This window comes from Phascolarctos cinereus, unplaced genomic scaffold, assembly GCF_003287225.1.
Source record: "Phascolarctos cinereus isolate Bilbo 61053 unplaced genomic scaffold, phaCin_HiC Scaffold_3;HRSCAF=262, whole genome shotgun sequence".
NCBI classification, from domain to species: Eukaryota; Metazoa; Chordata; class Mammalia; order Diprotodontia; family Phascolarctidae; genus Phascolarctos; species Phascolarctos cinereus.
Window position 1 is genome coordinate 110,557,399 of NW_027555736.1, and position 14,009 is coordinate 110,571,407.

The 14,009-nt window shown below is 42.7% G+C and overlaps 1 protein-coding gene across 7 annotated transcripts in view; it reads left to right on the forward strand.

Annotated features, from left to right (window-relative positions):
• The window catches only part of SLC28A1 (solute carrier family 28 member 1), a 53,032-nt gene that overhangs the window by 9,092 nt on the left and 29,931 nt on the right, over nt 1–14,009 (forward strand). For 6 of the 7 annotated variants that reach the window (XM_078151103.1, XM_078151105.1, XM_078151102.1 and 3 more), the window contains 7 exons: nt 1,302–1,404; nt 5,771–5,859; nt 6,946–7,040; nt 8,371–8,554; nt 9,976–10,117; nt 11,289–11,402; nt 13,305–13,382. In XM_078151103.1, coding sequence (XP_078007229.1) covers nt 1,318–1,404; nt 5,771–5,859; nt 6,946–7,040; nt 8,371–8,554; nt 9,976–10,117; nt 11,289–11,402; nt 13,305–13,382 — 789 coding nt within the window. In that variant the 5' untranslated portion in view covers nt 1,302–1,317. The remainder of the gene's footprint in view (nt 1–1,301; nt 1,405–5,770; nt 5,860–6,945; nt 7,041–8,370; nt 8,555–9,975; nt 10,118–11,288; nt 11,403–13,304; nt 13,383–14,009) is intronic. The other variant, XM_078151107.1, reaches the window with a different exon arrangement.

The window sequence follows — 14,009 nt, forward strand, 5'->3', positions numbered from 1 at the left end:
ATATATTTTCTTCTTTTTTTTTTTGGAACAGGATACTTTGTATTATTGTTCTTATACAAGCCATAATGAGGAGTATTATTTAAGGGAAGAGAGAGTAAGATGATGAGAGGTGAAAGGAGTAGGAGAGAAGGCTGTGCTCCATCTTTCAGAGTTTCTTCAATGGATGATCTCTAGCTAATGTTATTCTATTGGTTCCTGCCTTGGACAACATAAAAGCAAGGAAGTTGCAATGATCATAGATCTGGAGCTGAAGGTCATCAAGTCCAACCTCCTTGTTAGCTATAGATGAGGAAACTAAGGCTCAGGGAGTTTAAGTGACTTGCCTAGGATCACACAACAAGTAAATGTCATAGGCAAGGATTTGAACCCACACCTTATCGACTCCAAGTCTAGTGCTTTAGAGGTACCATGTTGATTGCCTTTAATGGATTTGGTATGTTTTGAAGCCAACCCTATGCAAGGACCCTGCACAGGCCCTGCCTCCTCAGGATGACAAGACGGAAGTGCCAAGAAATTCCAATCTTCAGTTGGCTGTCTGTAGTACCAGGTCTCAGGAAGATAGCTGAGAATCTTCATGAGCAGATTCAGCCCCTTGCTGGACTCTGTCCAGGCCTTTCTTTCCCCTTCCCCTGATGAGAAAGTTCCAAGTTAATAAAATAAGGAGAAGAAAGGCTTGAATGAGATACCCTGGGACAGGGGTTAAGGACTCCTCGTATCTCATCTCTACTTAGTTACTCGGTTTGTGTCTTTGCTAAAATCTCCTGTGCCTTGCTAGTTTCCACTTGCCCCATTTGTAAAAGAAAGGGGATAGAGGAAGTGTTGGGACATGGAAGCCCTGGGTTCTAGCCCAAACTGTGCTTCTATATAAACTACATAATCTTGGGCTGGTCCCTTAACTTCTCCTGAGTCTTTGTTTCCCCATTTGTAAAATGGGGTTCAGGGGAGCTATGGACTAGATGATTTCTAGATCTTCCTATTCTACCACTCTATCATTCAAGTCATGCTTTTACCCATTCTCCTAAAATTCATGAGACAAGTGTCTGCATTAAGGAAAGTATAAGAAGCCCAGAAGTCATTTGTACTGATTGCCTGAGGCTCTGAGAATTGAAAGGGCTTTCTGAAATCTAGGCTTCAGAGGCAGGAATGAGCTTTCCTTATGTCCCCCCCCCCCAATACAGGCCATGAACACAGCTGCCTATCCCTTCTACTCTATGCTATCTGCAAGATAGGTATCAGCTTTCACTTGGACCTCTCCCTGGGCAAAGATCTTTTTAACCTTTTTCCTTGGGCTTATTTTTCAGCTGAAATAAAAAGGAAATGGAGAAAGAAAAACAAGAAAGAAAAGAGTCCATTTCTCTTGCTACTCTGGATAATGATGCAGAGAACCTGGGAATGGAGTTCCTGGTAATCTTTCATCTCCTGTATCCTGGTGCTTTCACTATCAGCAGCCCCTTCTAGCCTTAAATTTCCTGCTTCCCACTCCTGGAACCATAAATTTAAAATTATCTTTGCTAAAGTCATTTCCCCTTCTACTCAGTGTTACTTCTGCCTCTTCATTCATTTATTCAAATATTTATTGAGTACCTTCTAAGTGTCCGTTGTGAGGAATACAAAGATATCTAACACATGAATAGATCTGAAAGTCTGTCATGAGAAAAGCGATTAGATATGTTCTGATGGTGTCCCTTGCTGGACTCTGTCCAGGCCTTTCTCTCCCCTCCCCTTGATGAGAAAATTCCAGGTTAATAAAATAAGAGAAGAAAGGCCTGACTAAGATACCCTAGGACAGGGTTTAAGGACCCCTTGTATCTCATCTCTGCTCAGTCTCTCCTCAGGGAGGACAACTTGCCTCCAGTGTCTACTCTATTTTCCACATAGCTCCAAAATGATGGTTCTCAAACTTAGATCTGACCATGTTACTCCTCTAATCAAAACTCTTCAGTGGTTCCCCATTTCCCCTGGGATAAAACTCCTCAGATGCATATTTTTAAAAGCCTTTATTTTACTTTTTTCAATTAATGAGCATTTTTGTCTCTAAAATTATCTCCACCCCCAAATGGGAAAAAAACCCATTTTAACGAATATGCATAGTCAAGCAAAACAAATTCCCCCGTTGACTATGTCCAAAAATGTATGTCTTATTGTGCATCTTGAGTTTATCACCTCTCCCATCAGGAGGTGGGTAGCATGCCTCATTGTTTGTCCTCTGGAATGGTGATTGGTCACTCTGTTGAAGAAAATTCTTAAATTTTTTTTTACTTGTTTGTCTTTGCAATGTATGATTATTTTATAAATTGTTCTCTGCCTCTACTCACTTTATTTTGCACCTAAAAGTCTTTTTAGATTTCTCTGAAACCATCCCTTTCATAATTTCTTTTGATACAATAGTATTACATTCATATACTGTAACTTATTTAACCATTTCTGAATTATTCTGAATTATTAGTTTCTAGCTCTTTGTTGCTATAAACATTTTTGTACATATGGACCTTTTTCTTCTTTCTTTAATTTTTTGGGGTTATAGGCCTTGTGGTTTTACTGCTTTCCAGAATTGTTGGACCAATACCACCAACAGTATATTAATATGCCTTTTTTCCCTTAGCCCCATCAACATTTGTCATTTTCCTCTTTTGTTAACTTTGCCAATCTGATCTAGGTATGAGTTGGAATTTCAGAGTCATTTTAATTTGCATTTCTCTAACCACTGGTGATTTGGAGTGTTCTTTATTATGACTATTGATAGCTTGAATTTCTTTTTCTGAAAACTACCTCTTCCTATCCTTTGGCTATTTATTAGTTGGGGAATACTCAGCTTGACATTTAAAGCCTTCTTCATCCTGGTGCCTTCTGTTTTTATCTCATATTTTTTTTTCCCCATCAACTCTCCATTCTTGTCAAACTGGCCTGATACCTATTGCCTGTTCACAATTTTCTGTTTCTTGCCTTCATGCTTTTGTAGAAGTTGTCCTCTGTGGCCAGAATACACTCTTTCCTTACATCATCTTCGTAAAACTCCTAGCTGGGTTTAAAATACAACTTAGGTGTTGTATTTATGTCCTACATGAGCTTTTTCCAGGTTCCCCCAGATAGTAGCCTGGGCTCCCTCCCGAAGTTACTTTGTATATGCTTTGTACTTTATTGCTCATATGCATATCACCCTAGTAGAATGCAAGCTTCATAAGGGAAGAGACTGTTTCATTTTTGTCTTTGTATCCCACAGTTTAATAAATCTTCCGTGAATTGAATTGAATTAATACCAGTTGTTTAAGTTATAGGGAAACAGAATGACTAAATAAAGGGAATAACTTCCTAGCAATTAGAGATTTGCAAAAAAAAGAATGGGGTTCTTTGTGAGTTCCCTGTGCCTAGTGCTGTTCAAATAATTCCACTCAACCCAACAAACATTTGTTGAACACCTAGCATGATGCTAGGTTCTGGGGGAGATACAATATCTACATAATCATACATCAACCTCATATGTCTACACTATTCCTACCTTCAAGAAGTTCATGGGATGGTGAGTGGATATGACACAAATAGGGATCGTCAGGGATACTATAAAAAGACCAACATAGAGGGGTCATTTAATTCAATGCTCTCATTGTGCAGATGAGGAAACTGAAGCCTAGAGAGGGTTAGATGACTCTATGTGGGTTGTACAGGTAATAAGTATCAGAGATAGGATTTGAACCCATATTCTCTGACTATGAATTCGTCCCACTCTGCCCTGCTCCAAATGCTGTAGGGAAGGATTGGATAAATCATTTCTAAGCATCCCTTCTTTATCTGAAAGTTCTATGATCTATGAAGCATGCAAGTTAGTATCCATCTTCCCAAGCCCAAAGCAGGTCTTATCTCTGTCAAGCCTCCCCCGAGAACTCTGGTCAGCATGGATATCACCTCTTCTTGATCATAGCATATTGCTTGATAGAACTAAATTGCATCCCCTTCTCCTACTTTGTTCTCTAATTGTTTCTAATGTGTCTGTCTTATCTTACCTTATGACTGTAAGCTTCCAAAAGCAGAGACTGTGGTATACTTGCAGATGTAATATTTCTATAGTTAAAAAATATATTTGTCATATTATTATATACATATGTTTTAATATAAATTTTGTAGTTAAAAATCTTTATTAAAGAACCTTTCACTTTACCTAGTTTTACTCTAACACTTCACTAGAATGACAATAAACTTCCACACATTAATGTTTTCAATTCATCACACATTCATTAGGGGCCTCTTAGGTACAAGGTGATGGGAATAACAAAATAAAAGTAAAACAGTTCCTGCCCTCAAGGAGCTTACATTCTATTGAGAGGAATACATATATAATATACAAATAAGGAAATATGAAATATGTATGAAGTGATTTCGAGATGAGGGGAGTGCTTATAACTGGGGAAATCAGGAGAGACCTTACCCAATAGCAATATCTGAACTTAGTTTTAAAGGAAATCCTCCAGAATCATGGTTGGTCATTGCATTGCTCATAGTTCTTAATTCTTTCAAAGTAGTTTCCCTTTATAATGTTGTTATTCTATAAACCGTTCCCTTGGTTCTGCTCATCTCATTTGGCATCAGTTCATACAAGTCTTCTCAGGTTTCTCTGAAACCATCCCCTTCATCATTTCTCAGTGTACAGGAGTATTCCATCACATTAACATACCATGACTTGTTCAGCCATTCCCCAAATCATGGCTGTCTCCTCTATTTCTAATCCTTTGCACCACAAAGAGAGCAAAGCATATATTTCAAGATGAATCACAAACCAGCATAAACATTACTGTCAGAACCCATCTGGGTCTTCAAAATGGCAAGACAATTGTAAAGATGTTCATGGCTCCCCAAATGTGGCAAACATGAATGTTTCAGAACTGTGTCCTCATCAGTTTTTGTTTTTAAAGCTTAGCTTTTTTCTTGGCAAATGAACCAACTCACTGTGTGTGACTTAATGGTTTAAATTTACAAAACATTTTCCTTACCACAGTCATGCATATTAGATAGTAATGGTACAGTGGATACGGAGAGAGAAAACTTAGGTTTGAGGCCTGACTGTTACTTACTAGCTATGTAGCCCTAGGAAAGTCACTTAGCATCTCTAGACCTCAGCTTCCTTGCCCATAAAATCAGGGTAATACGCCTCTGCTTGTGTTAGATCCATTCACCAGTCTGTGAGCTCCGTGAGGGTAGGAACCGTGTCTTATGTAGATAATATGCCACCTTCCTCATAGAGTCATTAAGAGGTAAGTCATAAGGCATTATGTATGAATTGTTATTATCACCCGATTTTCCAGATGAGGTAACTGAGGCTTGAAGGGGTTCAATGCCTTGCCCACAGCTATATGGGTGACAAGTGTCAGAGTTGGGATGTGAAATGAACTCTTTCAACTTGAAGTTCAGTGTTTTTCTCATTGTGCCATGCACAATGGGGAAGGGAATAAGCATTTATATAGCACCTACTATGTGCTAGGCACTGCACTAAGCACTTTTTTTGCACAAATATTGTTTCGTTTGATCCCCACAACAACCCTGAGAAGTAGGTGTTATTATTTTCACCCTATTACAGTTAAGGAAACTGAGGCAGACAGAGGTTAAGTGCCTAGCTAGTGTCTGAAGCTGAATTTGAACTCAGATCTTCTGGTTCTAGTCCCAGTGCTTTGTCCACTGTGTCATCAGCTGCCTTTCCTCTGGAACCTAGCATGTTGTGAGCTCTTAGTGAATATTTGCTAACTTTCCTCTTTCATTGTCTGGTCCTTGTCTACGTGTGTAGAAGGAAGGCCAGAACACTGATGAACCTGTGTGGGATGAAGAGCAGGGGACTGGTTTGGATGCTGGAACCGGGTCCTCACCATTCTGGAGGTATGAGGCTTAGAACTTCTGTTTGTGTGGTGACAAGAGCTAAAGGTGGGAGCAGGAGGTAGCGGGAGGGAGGAAGATTCTGTCCAGAGGCTCCTCTTTCTCTGTTCCTTTCTTCCTCCAAACCCCAACCCTATACCATTGTCTTCTGATTCTAGCTACTGTGGAAACCCCGAAGTGGGCCAGAAGAAATTGTCAAGAAGTAGGGATGAGGGGCCTGCTCCAATCGTGCATATCACCTCTATCACCTGCTCACAGGCCAGGCCTTTAGACTCAGGAGATTCCAAGAAGCTTTACTAGGCTGTGGGTTGTGGGAAGGGGGTCCCTACACAGAAATATCCACTCGGCTTTCTGCAGAGAGGAAGGACATGTGGGCTGGGGGGAGGGGATGCGGAAGACTCCGTTCTGGGGATGGAAATGTTAGGATAATATCACCCGTCAGAGCATGGGCACTGAATAGTACCATGACCCTGTGTGTGTGTATATATATCATACACAGATGATATGTATAAAATATGTGCACATGCATAATTATATAATACATATCACCTATGTATATATTATATACATATATAAGTATGTATTATACTACACACAGAGCCATAGTACTCAGTACCATAGTACTCAGTGTGTATGTAAGCATGTATATATGTGTATATATATTTACCCCCCTCTGTCTACACATACATATTATATACATACATGTACAGTATATGTTTATATATAGGCATATATGTATATGCATATATGTGAATATATATACACACATGTATACGTGTATGTATGCACACATATGAACATATGAGTGCAAGGATAGTATTCCTGAGGCTGGAAGCTTTAACTTCCCTTTCCTGAGGACGGTAAGTCACCTGAGATGATGTTCAATCCAGGTCAGCCTAGAGTGAGGTTTCCTCTGACCTGCTGCCCACTTACATTGGTCTGTCTGCTGGGATGACATGGCAGCCACTTAGCTTTTTGCAGGACTAGACAGATTTAACCTGAAGGCACTCAGGATCGCCGGTGGTGTGGGAGTTAGCTGGATCAGATGAGAGCGGGGCAAAAGCAGGTACTAATTGTTGGCTCTGGTAGGAGAAGATTGCAGCCGGTTTCTCTGAGAGTGAGAACGTTTTACAGAGGCCATGCTAAGTTGTTTCGATGGATCTTCTTGGGCCTGATGTGTACAGGTGAGACACTAAATCTGTTCTTTCTGGGGACACCTGGTCCAAAGTTCACAGAAGGCTCCTCCCAGCTCTGGTCCCCAGAGAGGTGCCAATTCTGGAATTTCCACAAATTTGCTCTCTAAATGTTGGCTTCCCCCTTTTCAATATTTCTCAAAGAGCCCACCCTTTCCAGTATATCTTCTCCAAAGTTTCTTGATATGTGCCGTCCTTTGCCCTCTGACTCACCCAGAAGCAGGTCACACTTCAAAGTTCATTGCCAGCAAGGTCTATGCCTTGCTCCTCTCGGGATCCCTCCCCTGTGCCTTGTCCGTAGTAGGAAGTCAATGCAAATATGTATATATATATATTTTTTTTTTGGTGAGGCAATTGGGGTTAAGTGACTTGCCCAGAGTCACACAGCTAGTGAGTGTTATGTGTCTGAGGTTGGATTTGAACTTTGGTCCTCCTTACTCCAGGGCCGGTGCTCTATCCACTGTGCCACCTAGATGCCCAGTTGTTTTGTTTGTTTGTTTTGGCTAGGCAATGGGGTTAAGTGACTTACCTAAGGTCACGCAGCTAGTGAGTGTTATGTGTCTGAGTCTGTATTTGAACTCAGGTCCTCCTGACTCCAGGGCTGGTGATCCAGCCACTGCACCACCTAGCTGCCCCTTGCATATTTGTTAATTGACCAGTTATATATTTGGTGGTTGAGGGACAGAATACTGTCCTGAACCTATAAAACCTGGGTTTTAGCTTTTGCTTTGATATTAACTAGATGGGTGATTCTGGGTAAATTATTTAATAACCTTGCCTTCAGTTTTCTCATCTATAAAATGGAAGGGTTGGATTAAATGGTCTCCAAGGTCTCTTCCAGCTCTAACAATCTGTCTCTGCTCTTAACATCACGATATGGTGGAAAAGGCATTGACTGCAGTCAGAAGACCACTCAGGTTCCTTCCAACTCCCAGGCTCTGTGATTCTCTGTGTCAGAGGTCCTGGCTTTCTAACCTTCCTCTGAGGCTTAACTCTCTGTGTGGCCTTCAGCAAGTCACTTAGTTTCCTCGGGCTTCAGTTTCCTCATCTGTAAAACAAGGGATTGGACCAGATGACCTCTAAAGTTCCTTCTACTTCCATATTGATGATCTTACTCTGTGGTCCTGCTCTTGTGGGATTGAATTTTTTATTTCCCAGGACTGGACAGTGGGACCAATTGAGTCACTCACTCCATACCATTATTGTCCCTGTAGCCTCTGTAAGGGGTAGAGAAAGGTGAAGCTACCTGAGGGGAGGGGTTGTATTTACTCTGGTGAAGTCATGACCTGAAGTTCTTCCTGTACCCTTTCATCTTTTCTAGCTTATGCTGCCTTTGTGCTGACAGCCTGTCTCCTGAATTTCCAAAGGGCTCTGGCTTTGTTCATCCTCACATGCGTAGTCCTTTTTTTTCTGACCTACAACCTGGTCAAAAAACTTTGGGGAGAGAAACTGTTAAGAAACTTGAAGCCCCTCAGTAATCCTAGAGTGAACCTCTGGTTAAAACGGTGAGTAAGAGAAGGCCCCTTGCATCTGTCTCCATGTCATCTCTTAGCAGATCATTCTGAGTCGCGTTAGTCTGTCACAATGCCATACTTCCTCCCCTCCCACTACTACCTTGGGGAGATAAGCCCATTTGTTTGAGTTTTGTGGACCCCGGCTTATTCCACTCACTGCTGAGCTTTTCTTCCCTGGAAGGGTCTTCTCACACTGTGGGGGATCTGACCAAATCATGCTTGGTTTCTCTGGTTACCCTTACTGAGTCGCTGGCTCAGTAAGATCTAGGTGGTTTCTTTTTAGTCTAATTTGTATGCTTCCTGTCACAGCTGGTTCCCGCCTTGGGCATTGAGGGAGCCGTAACAAGTCTCTGCTCAGCCTCAGGCTTTGGATTCCCACAGCAGTATTTTTGCAGTACCTGGGTCTCAGTGTCCTGGGCCATTGGCCAGCTCAGATTAACATCTGCAGGCTTGGGTGCTGGGGTCCTGGCCCTGAGCATATCATTAAGGACTCTTACTTGGAGAATGTGCAACCATGGAAAGAGAGAAACACCCAACAAACAAGATTCCTCACTCTGTCCTCGACATATATTCTGCTTAAACCTCCTGTTGTTGAAAGGACATGCTCAGTGAGGACATCCACCTCTCCTCACCCTCTTTGGAATTTACTGTTCTAGAATGTAGACTTTCAAGGTTTGAGAGTGATGTAGGAAGCTCATGACATAGGATGGAGACTGGCCAGCTGTTGACTGGTCTTCTCACCTGACTCTTCACACTGGCATCACTCCTGGTCCATTGTGAATCTGAAGCTATGTGAGAGTGCCCAAATGCCCTCTGTACTTGGGCTGGCCTGCTTTGCCACAACTAGGAACAAACTCTTTGAGGACAGAGGACCTATCTTATCTTAAATTTAGTTTCTTCCTCCAAGCTTATCTCAGTACTCTGCACAAGTAGTAGCTAAGGCTCTGTGATTTCACAGGCCTGAGAACTTCCTCCACTGACATAGTCTTAGAAAGTTGCCTCATAAATCAAAGCACAGAGATTAAATGACTTGCCCATGGTCACACAGCTAGTCAGTGTAAGCTGTGGGATTTGAACCCAGGCCTTTCTGATTCCAAGGTTAGCAATCTACCTACCATATCATGTTTCTTCTCATTCTGTACACACTAGACAGTTAATGTTTGCACAAAAGAATGAGACCTGGGCTAGGTCTGAATGTCTGTACAGCCTTTGGAAAGATCCTAAATCCAATTCTGAATCCAGTCTAGAGACCTAAGGAGGCATATGGTAGGACTTTCTCCTTGTTCTAGACTAACATAAAGGAAGCATGATCCTCTTGGATATGGGTATCCTAGGACAAAGACCCAGGTGCAGTTTTTGGTGGGCTTACCCATGGGTAGTGAGTAACATGTTCCCTGGTATTTCATCTGCAGGTGCCTAGGGGCAGCTGCTTTGGTGGGCCTGGTATTGTGGCTGGCTCTGGACACTTCCCAACGGCCAGAGCAACTAGTGTCCTTTGCAGGCGTCTGCATGTTCATCATCTTCCTCTTTGCCTGCTCTAAACATCACTTCGCAGTGAGTCTACAAGCTGGGCTGCCTACATGGAGTTGGTATGGAGGGATGTAATATCTTCTTTCTTCCCCAGTGGGGTTTCCCATGAACTCCCCAGGGCTCTCTTTGGTCCAGAGAAGCCTGCTATCCTATGACTAGACTAGCAAATTTCTCTTCACCCCACCCCACCCCACCCCACCCCACACAGCCTTAGAGCAGTGGAGATTGCTGAGGAATGAGGCCATGCCTGAGGGTATAGATATGTGGGTATGAAACAGTTATGGAGGATGCCAGTGTGTTCCTAGCCTATTGGCTGTGCCTGGAGCTTGGCACCTGAGGAGGGTAGATGTGGAATTGGAGGGGAAGTACTCAGTCCCAGGGTACTCCCGGTCCAATGGCATTGTGCTGAGAAGGGACTTAGTGAACTCCTCCTCATAAGGTCTTATTCTGGCTCTGGCTGCAGTCTGTGTGACTGTAAGGTGGAATGGGGGTCTTCTCACCAGACCCAGGCTCACCATAGTCATGCTTATGTCTTCTTGCTCTGATGTGCTTGTGAATCTGGGCTTTAGCCTCCCTGAGTGTCTGCTGGCAGGAACTTCCTGTGCATTGAGAGGAAGAGACCATTTCCTCTTTGTTTTTCATCTCTTTGGCCTTCTGGATTTGGAGGCTTCTCCAGGTTAAGGAGGTATTGGATACTGTGCCAGGGATGGTGCCTCGGTTCTTGAAATAGATTCTCTCATTCTATATTCATATCTGGGGTCAGGTTCTGACCCAGGAGGCATTAGTGCAGGAACCTGAAAATAACTCCTCAAAACTGTCAAATTCAGTTCATTTCTTTGGGTTCAAGTCATGAATACATTTCTGTTGAAAGCAACACTAAGAAATCCCCCAGTCTTCAAGAGAATGGCTTTGTTCTGGGAATATTAGAGTTTCTAGCCACAGTTCATTGGGGTGAGTTGTCTAGGTCACAGAGGGATTCAGTGTCTCAACCCGCTCCATTCAATCTGTCACACCAAACCGTGACTGATTCCACCAGACTAGAGGAAAATGCCTCTTGGGAGTCAGTCTTCTGGCTTGCTCCCCACCTTATGTCATATTCTTCCCTGAGCTGCTAGATGGTGAATTGCTACCTAGAGGCCATACCTTTGTGGCAGAGGCCTGGAAAACATGGGCCTCATTTTCTTTTGTATTTCAGGTGTCCTGGAGGGCTGTGTTATGGGGCCTTGGTTTGCAGTTTGTTCTTGGTATCTTTATTATCAGAACTGAACCTGGATTTGTGGCATTCCGGTGGCTGGGTGACCAGATCAAGGTATGGTAGGCTAGGCCCTGGGGCTCTATTTGTGGCTTAGTGCCCTGGGTACCAGGTAGGACATATCCCTGCTAAATACAAGACTTAAGTGGAACATGAAGTGGTAAACGGGAAAGAGAAATCATAAGAGACTTATTAAGGTTGAACTGTTTATACTCCTGCATGGAAAGATGATATTTATAACTCATGAGACCTTTGTCAGTATTAGGATAGTTGGAGGGAAAAAAAAGTTATATGTATGTGTGTGTATATATACAATATACATATATATATATTACATATATACATATATATATGTATACACACACATTATATATACACATATATATGTATATATATGTACATAGATAGAGGGCACAGGGTGAGTTGAAGATTAAGGGGTCATGTCTGGAGAATAAAATTAAGGGATGAGAGAGGATTATACTCAGAGAAGAAGAAAGGGAGAGGTGGAATGGGGTAAATTATCTCACAAAAAATAGAAAAGAAAGGGCTCTTACAGTGGCGGGGAAACAGCGGAAGGCGAGACGGAATGAGTGAATCTTATTCTCATAGGATTTGGCTTAAGGAGGGAATAACATACACACTTGGGTATGGAAATCTGTGTTACACTACAGGAAAATAGGGTGAGAAGGGGACAAGAGAGCAGGGGGATAATAGAGAGGAGGGCAGATTGGGAAAGGGGGTAATCAGAAAACAAATACTTCTGAGGAGGGACAGGGTCAAAAGAAAGAATAGAATAAATGGGGTGGGGCAGGATAGGATTAAAGGAAATAGAGGTAGTTTTTCACAGCATGTCTACTATGGAAGTGTTTTGCATAACTGCACGTGTACAACCTATATTGAGTTGCTTGCCTTTTCAATGAGGGTGGGTGGAAAGGGAGGAAGGGAGAAAATTTGGAACCCAAAGTTTTAAAAACACTTGCTTAAAAAATGTTTTTACATGCAACTGGGAAATAAGAAATACAGACAATGGGGTACAGAAATCTATCCTGCCCTACAGGAAAATAGAAGAGGAAGGGGATAGAGAGCAGGGGAGAGATAGAAGGGAGGGCAGACTAGGGGAAGGAGTATTCAGAATGCATGCCATCTTGGGGTGGGGGGGGGGGAGATGGGGTGAAAATTTGGAACTCAAAATCTTGTGGAAGTAAATATTGAAAACTAAAAATGAATAAATTTATATATAAAAAAAGAATATATCACTGCTGTCTCCCCATGGATCTAGGAGTTGGGTTTTCTATGCTCTTGCTAGAGAATGAGGAACCTCCAAGAGACCTTATTTTTTTTTTCTAGAGGGGGAGGTTCAAATCTTTCAGCCCTGGGCTGCATGATAGTGTGATATTGCAGAAGAAGACACTGGGATTCTCTGTGTGGTCTTGGTCAAGTCATTTCCCTTCTCTTGGCCTCCATTACCTCATCTGTAAAGGGAATAGGTTAGTCTAGATAGAGGAGCACTGGCTTTGGAGTCAGAGGACCTGGGTTCAGATTCTGTTTCTGACGCTTACTACCCAGATGACCTTGGGCACACCCTCCCTGTACCTTCATTTCCTTAGCTGTAAAACGAGGCTAGATGGTCTCAGGCAACCCTCCCAGCTTTAGATTTATGAACATGTGATCTCAGGATCCTTTACAGATCTTAGATTCTATGAGTTGGAAAATTCAATCTGTAGGCCTTGGCCCACAGGACAAACCAGGGCCCCATTTCCTGACCAAGACTCATCATCTCTGTTGAGCATGTTAGTGAGAGAGAGGTGGTCACTAAGAGGGTCCTGGGCCTCACACTGTTAACTGGTGGCCAGCCTGGGCAGGGGGAGGGGAGCTCTGGAGGCAGGAAAACTGGTTTCTCTTCCTGCCTGTCTTTCCTTCCTCCTTTCATACTGTATTTTTTTTTCCTTCCTTCCTCAGATTTTCCTGGACTACACTGTAGCTGGCTCCAGTTTTGTCTTTGGGGATATGCTGGTGAAGAACACCTTTGCCTTTCAGGTCAGGTCTGCATTTATTGATAGGGGACATTCTGGAGCAGTTGCTTCCCAGACATTAAGCCAGTGGAGAGTCTGGTTTAGTGACTGCCAAACTGAGGCCAGAAGGGGAACGACTGAGTGTTTCCTGCTGTTGGGGAGCTAGCCCTGGGCAAAGTGGCTTTTAAAATGTGGGCAAGGATTTTTAAAAACTATTTTTTCAATTGACAAGCATTTATTTTCTCTCCTTCCTACCTCCATTTCATCCCAAATGGAAAAGCAAACAAACAAAACCTCCAAACTACCCTTATAACAAATATGCCTAGTTAAGCAAAACAAATTCCCCAATTGGCCGTGTCCAAAAATGTATTTAATCTACATCTTGAGCCCATCACCCACCTCTCTGTCAGGAGGTGGTTAGCATGGGCAAGGATTTATTCTGAGCCTGGAGTTAGTTGTACAGGTAAATAAAGAATTTTATAATATGCCCAACCTGTGAAAGGTCTGTGGGGTTAAGATGCAGGTTTGGGGGGATACCATGTGGGCTCAGGTGATGGACCAGGGCTGGGGTTTAGGTTGTGTTAGGGCTAGAGGCAGGCAAGGTGGGCATATGTCTAGGATGTAACCTGTAAGAGACAAGAGACACTTTCTG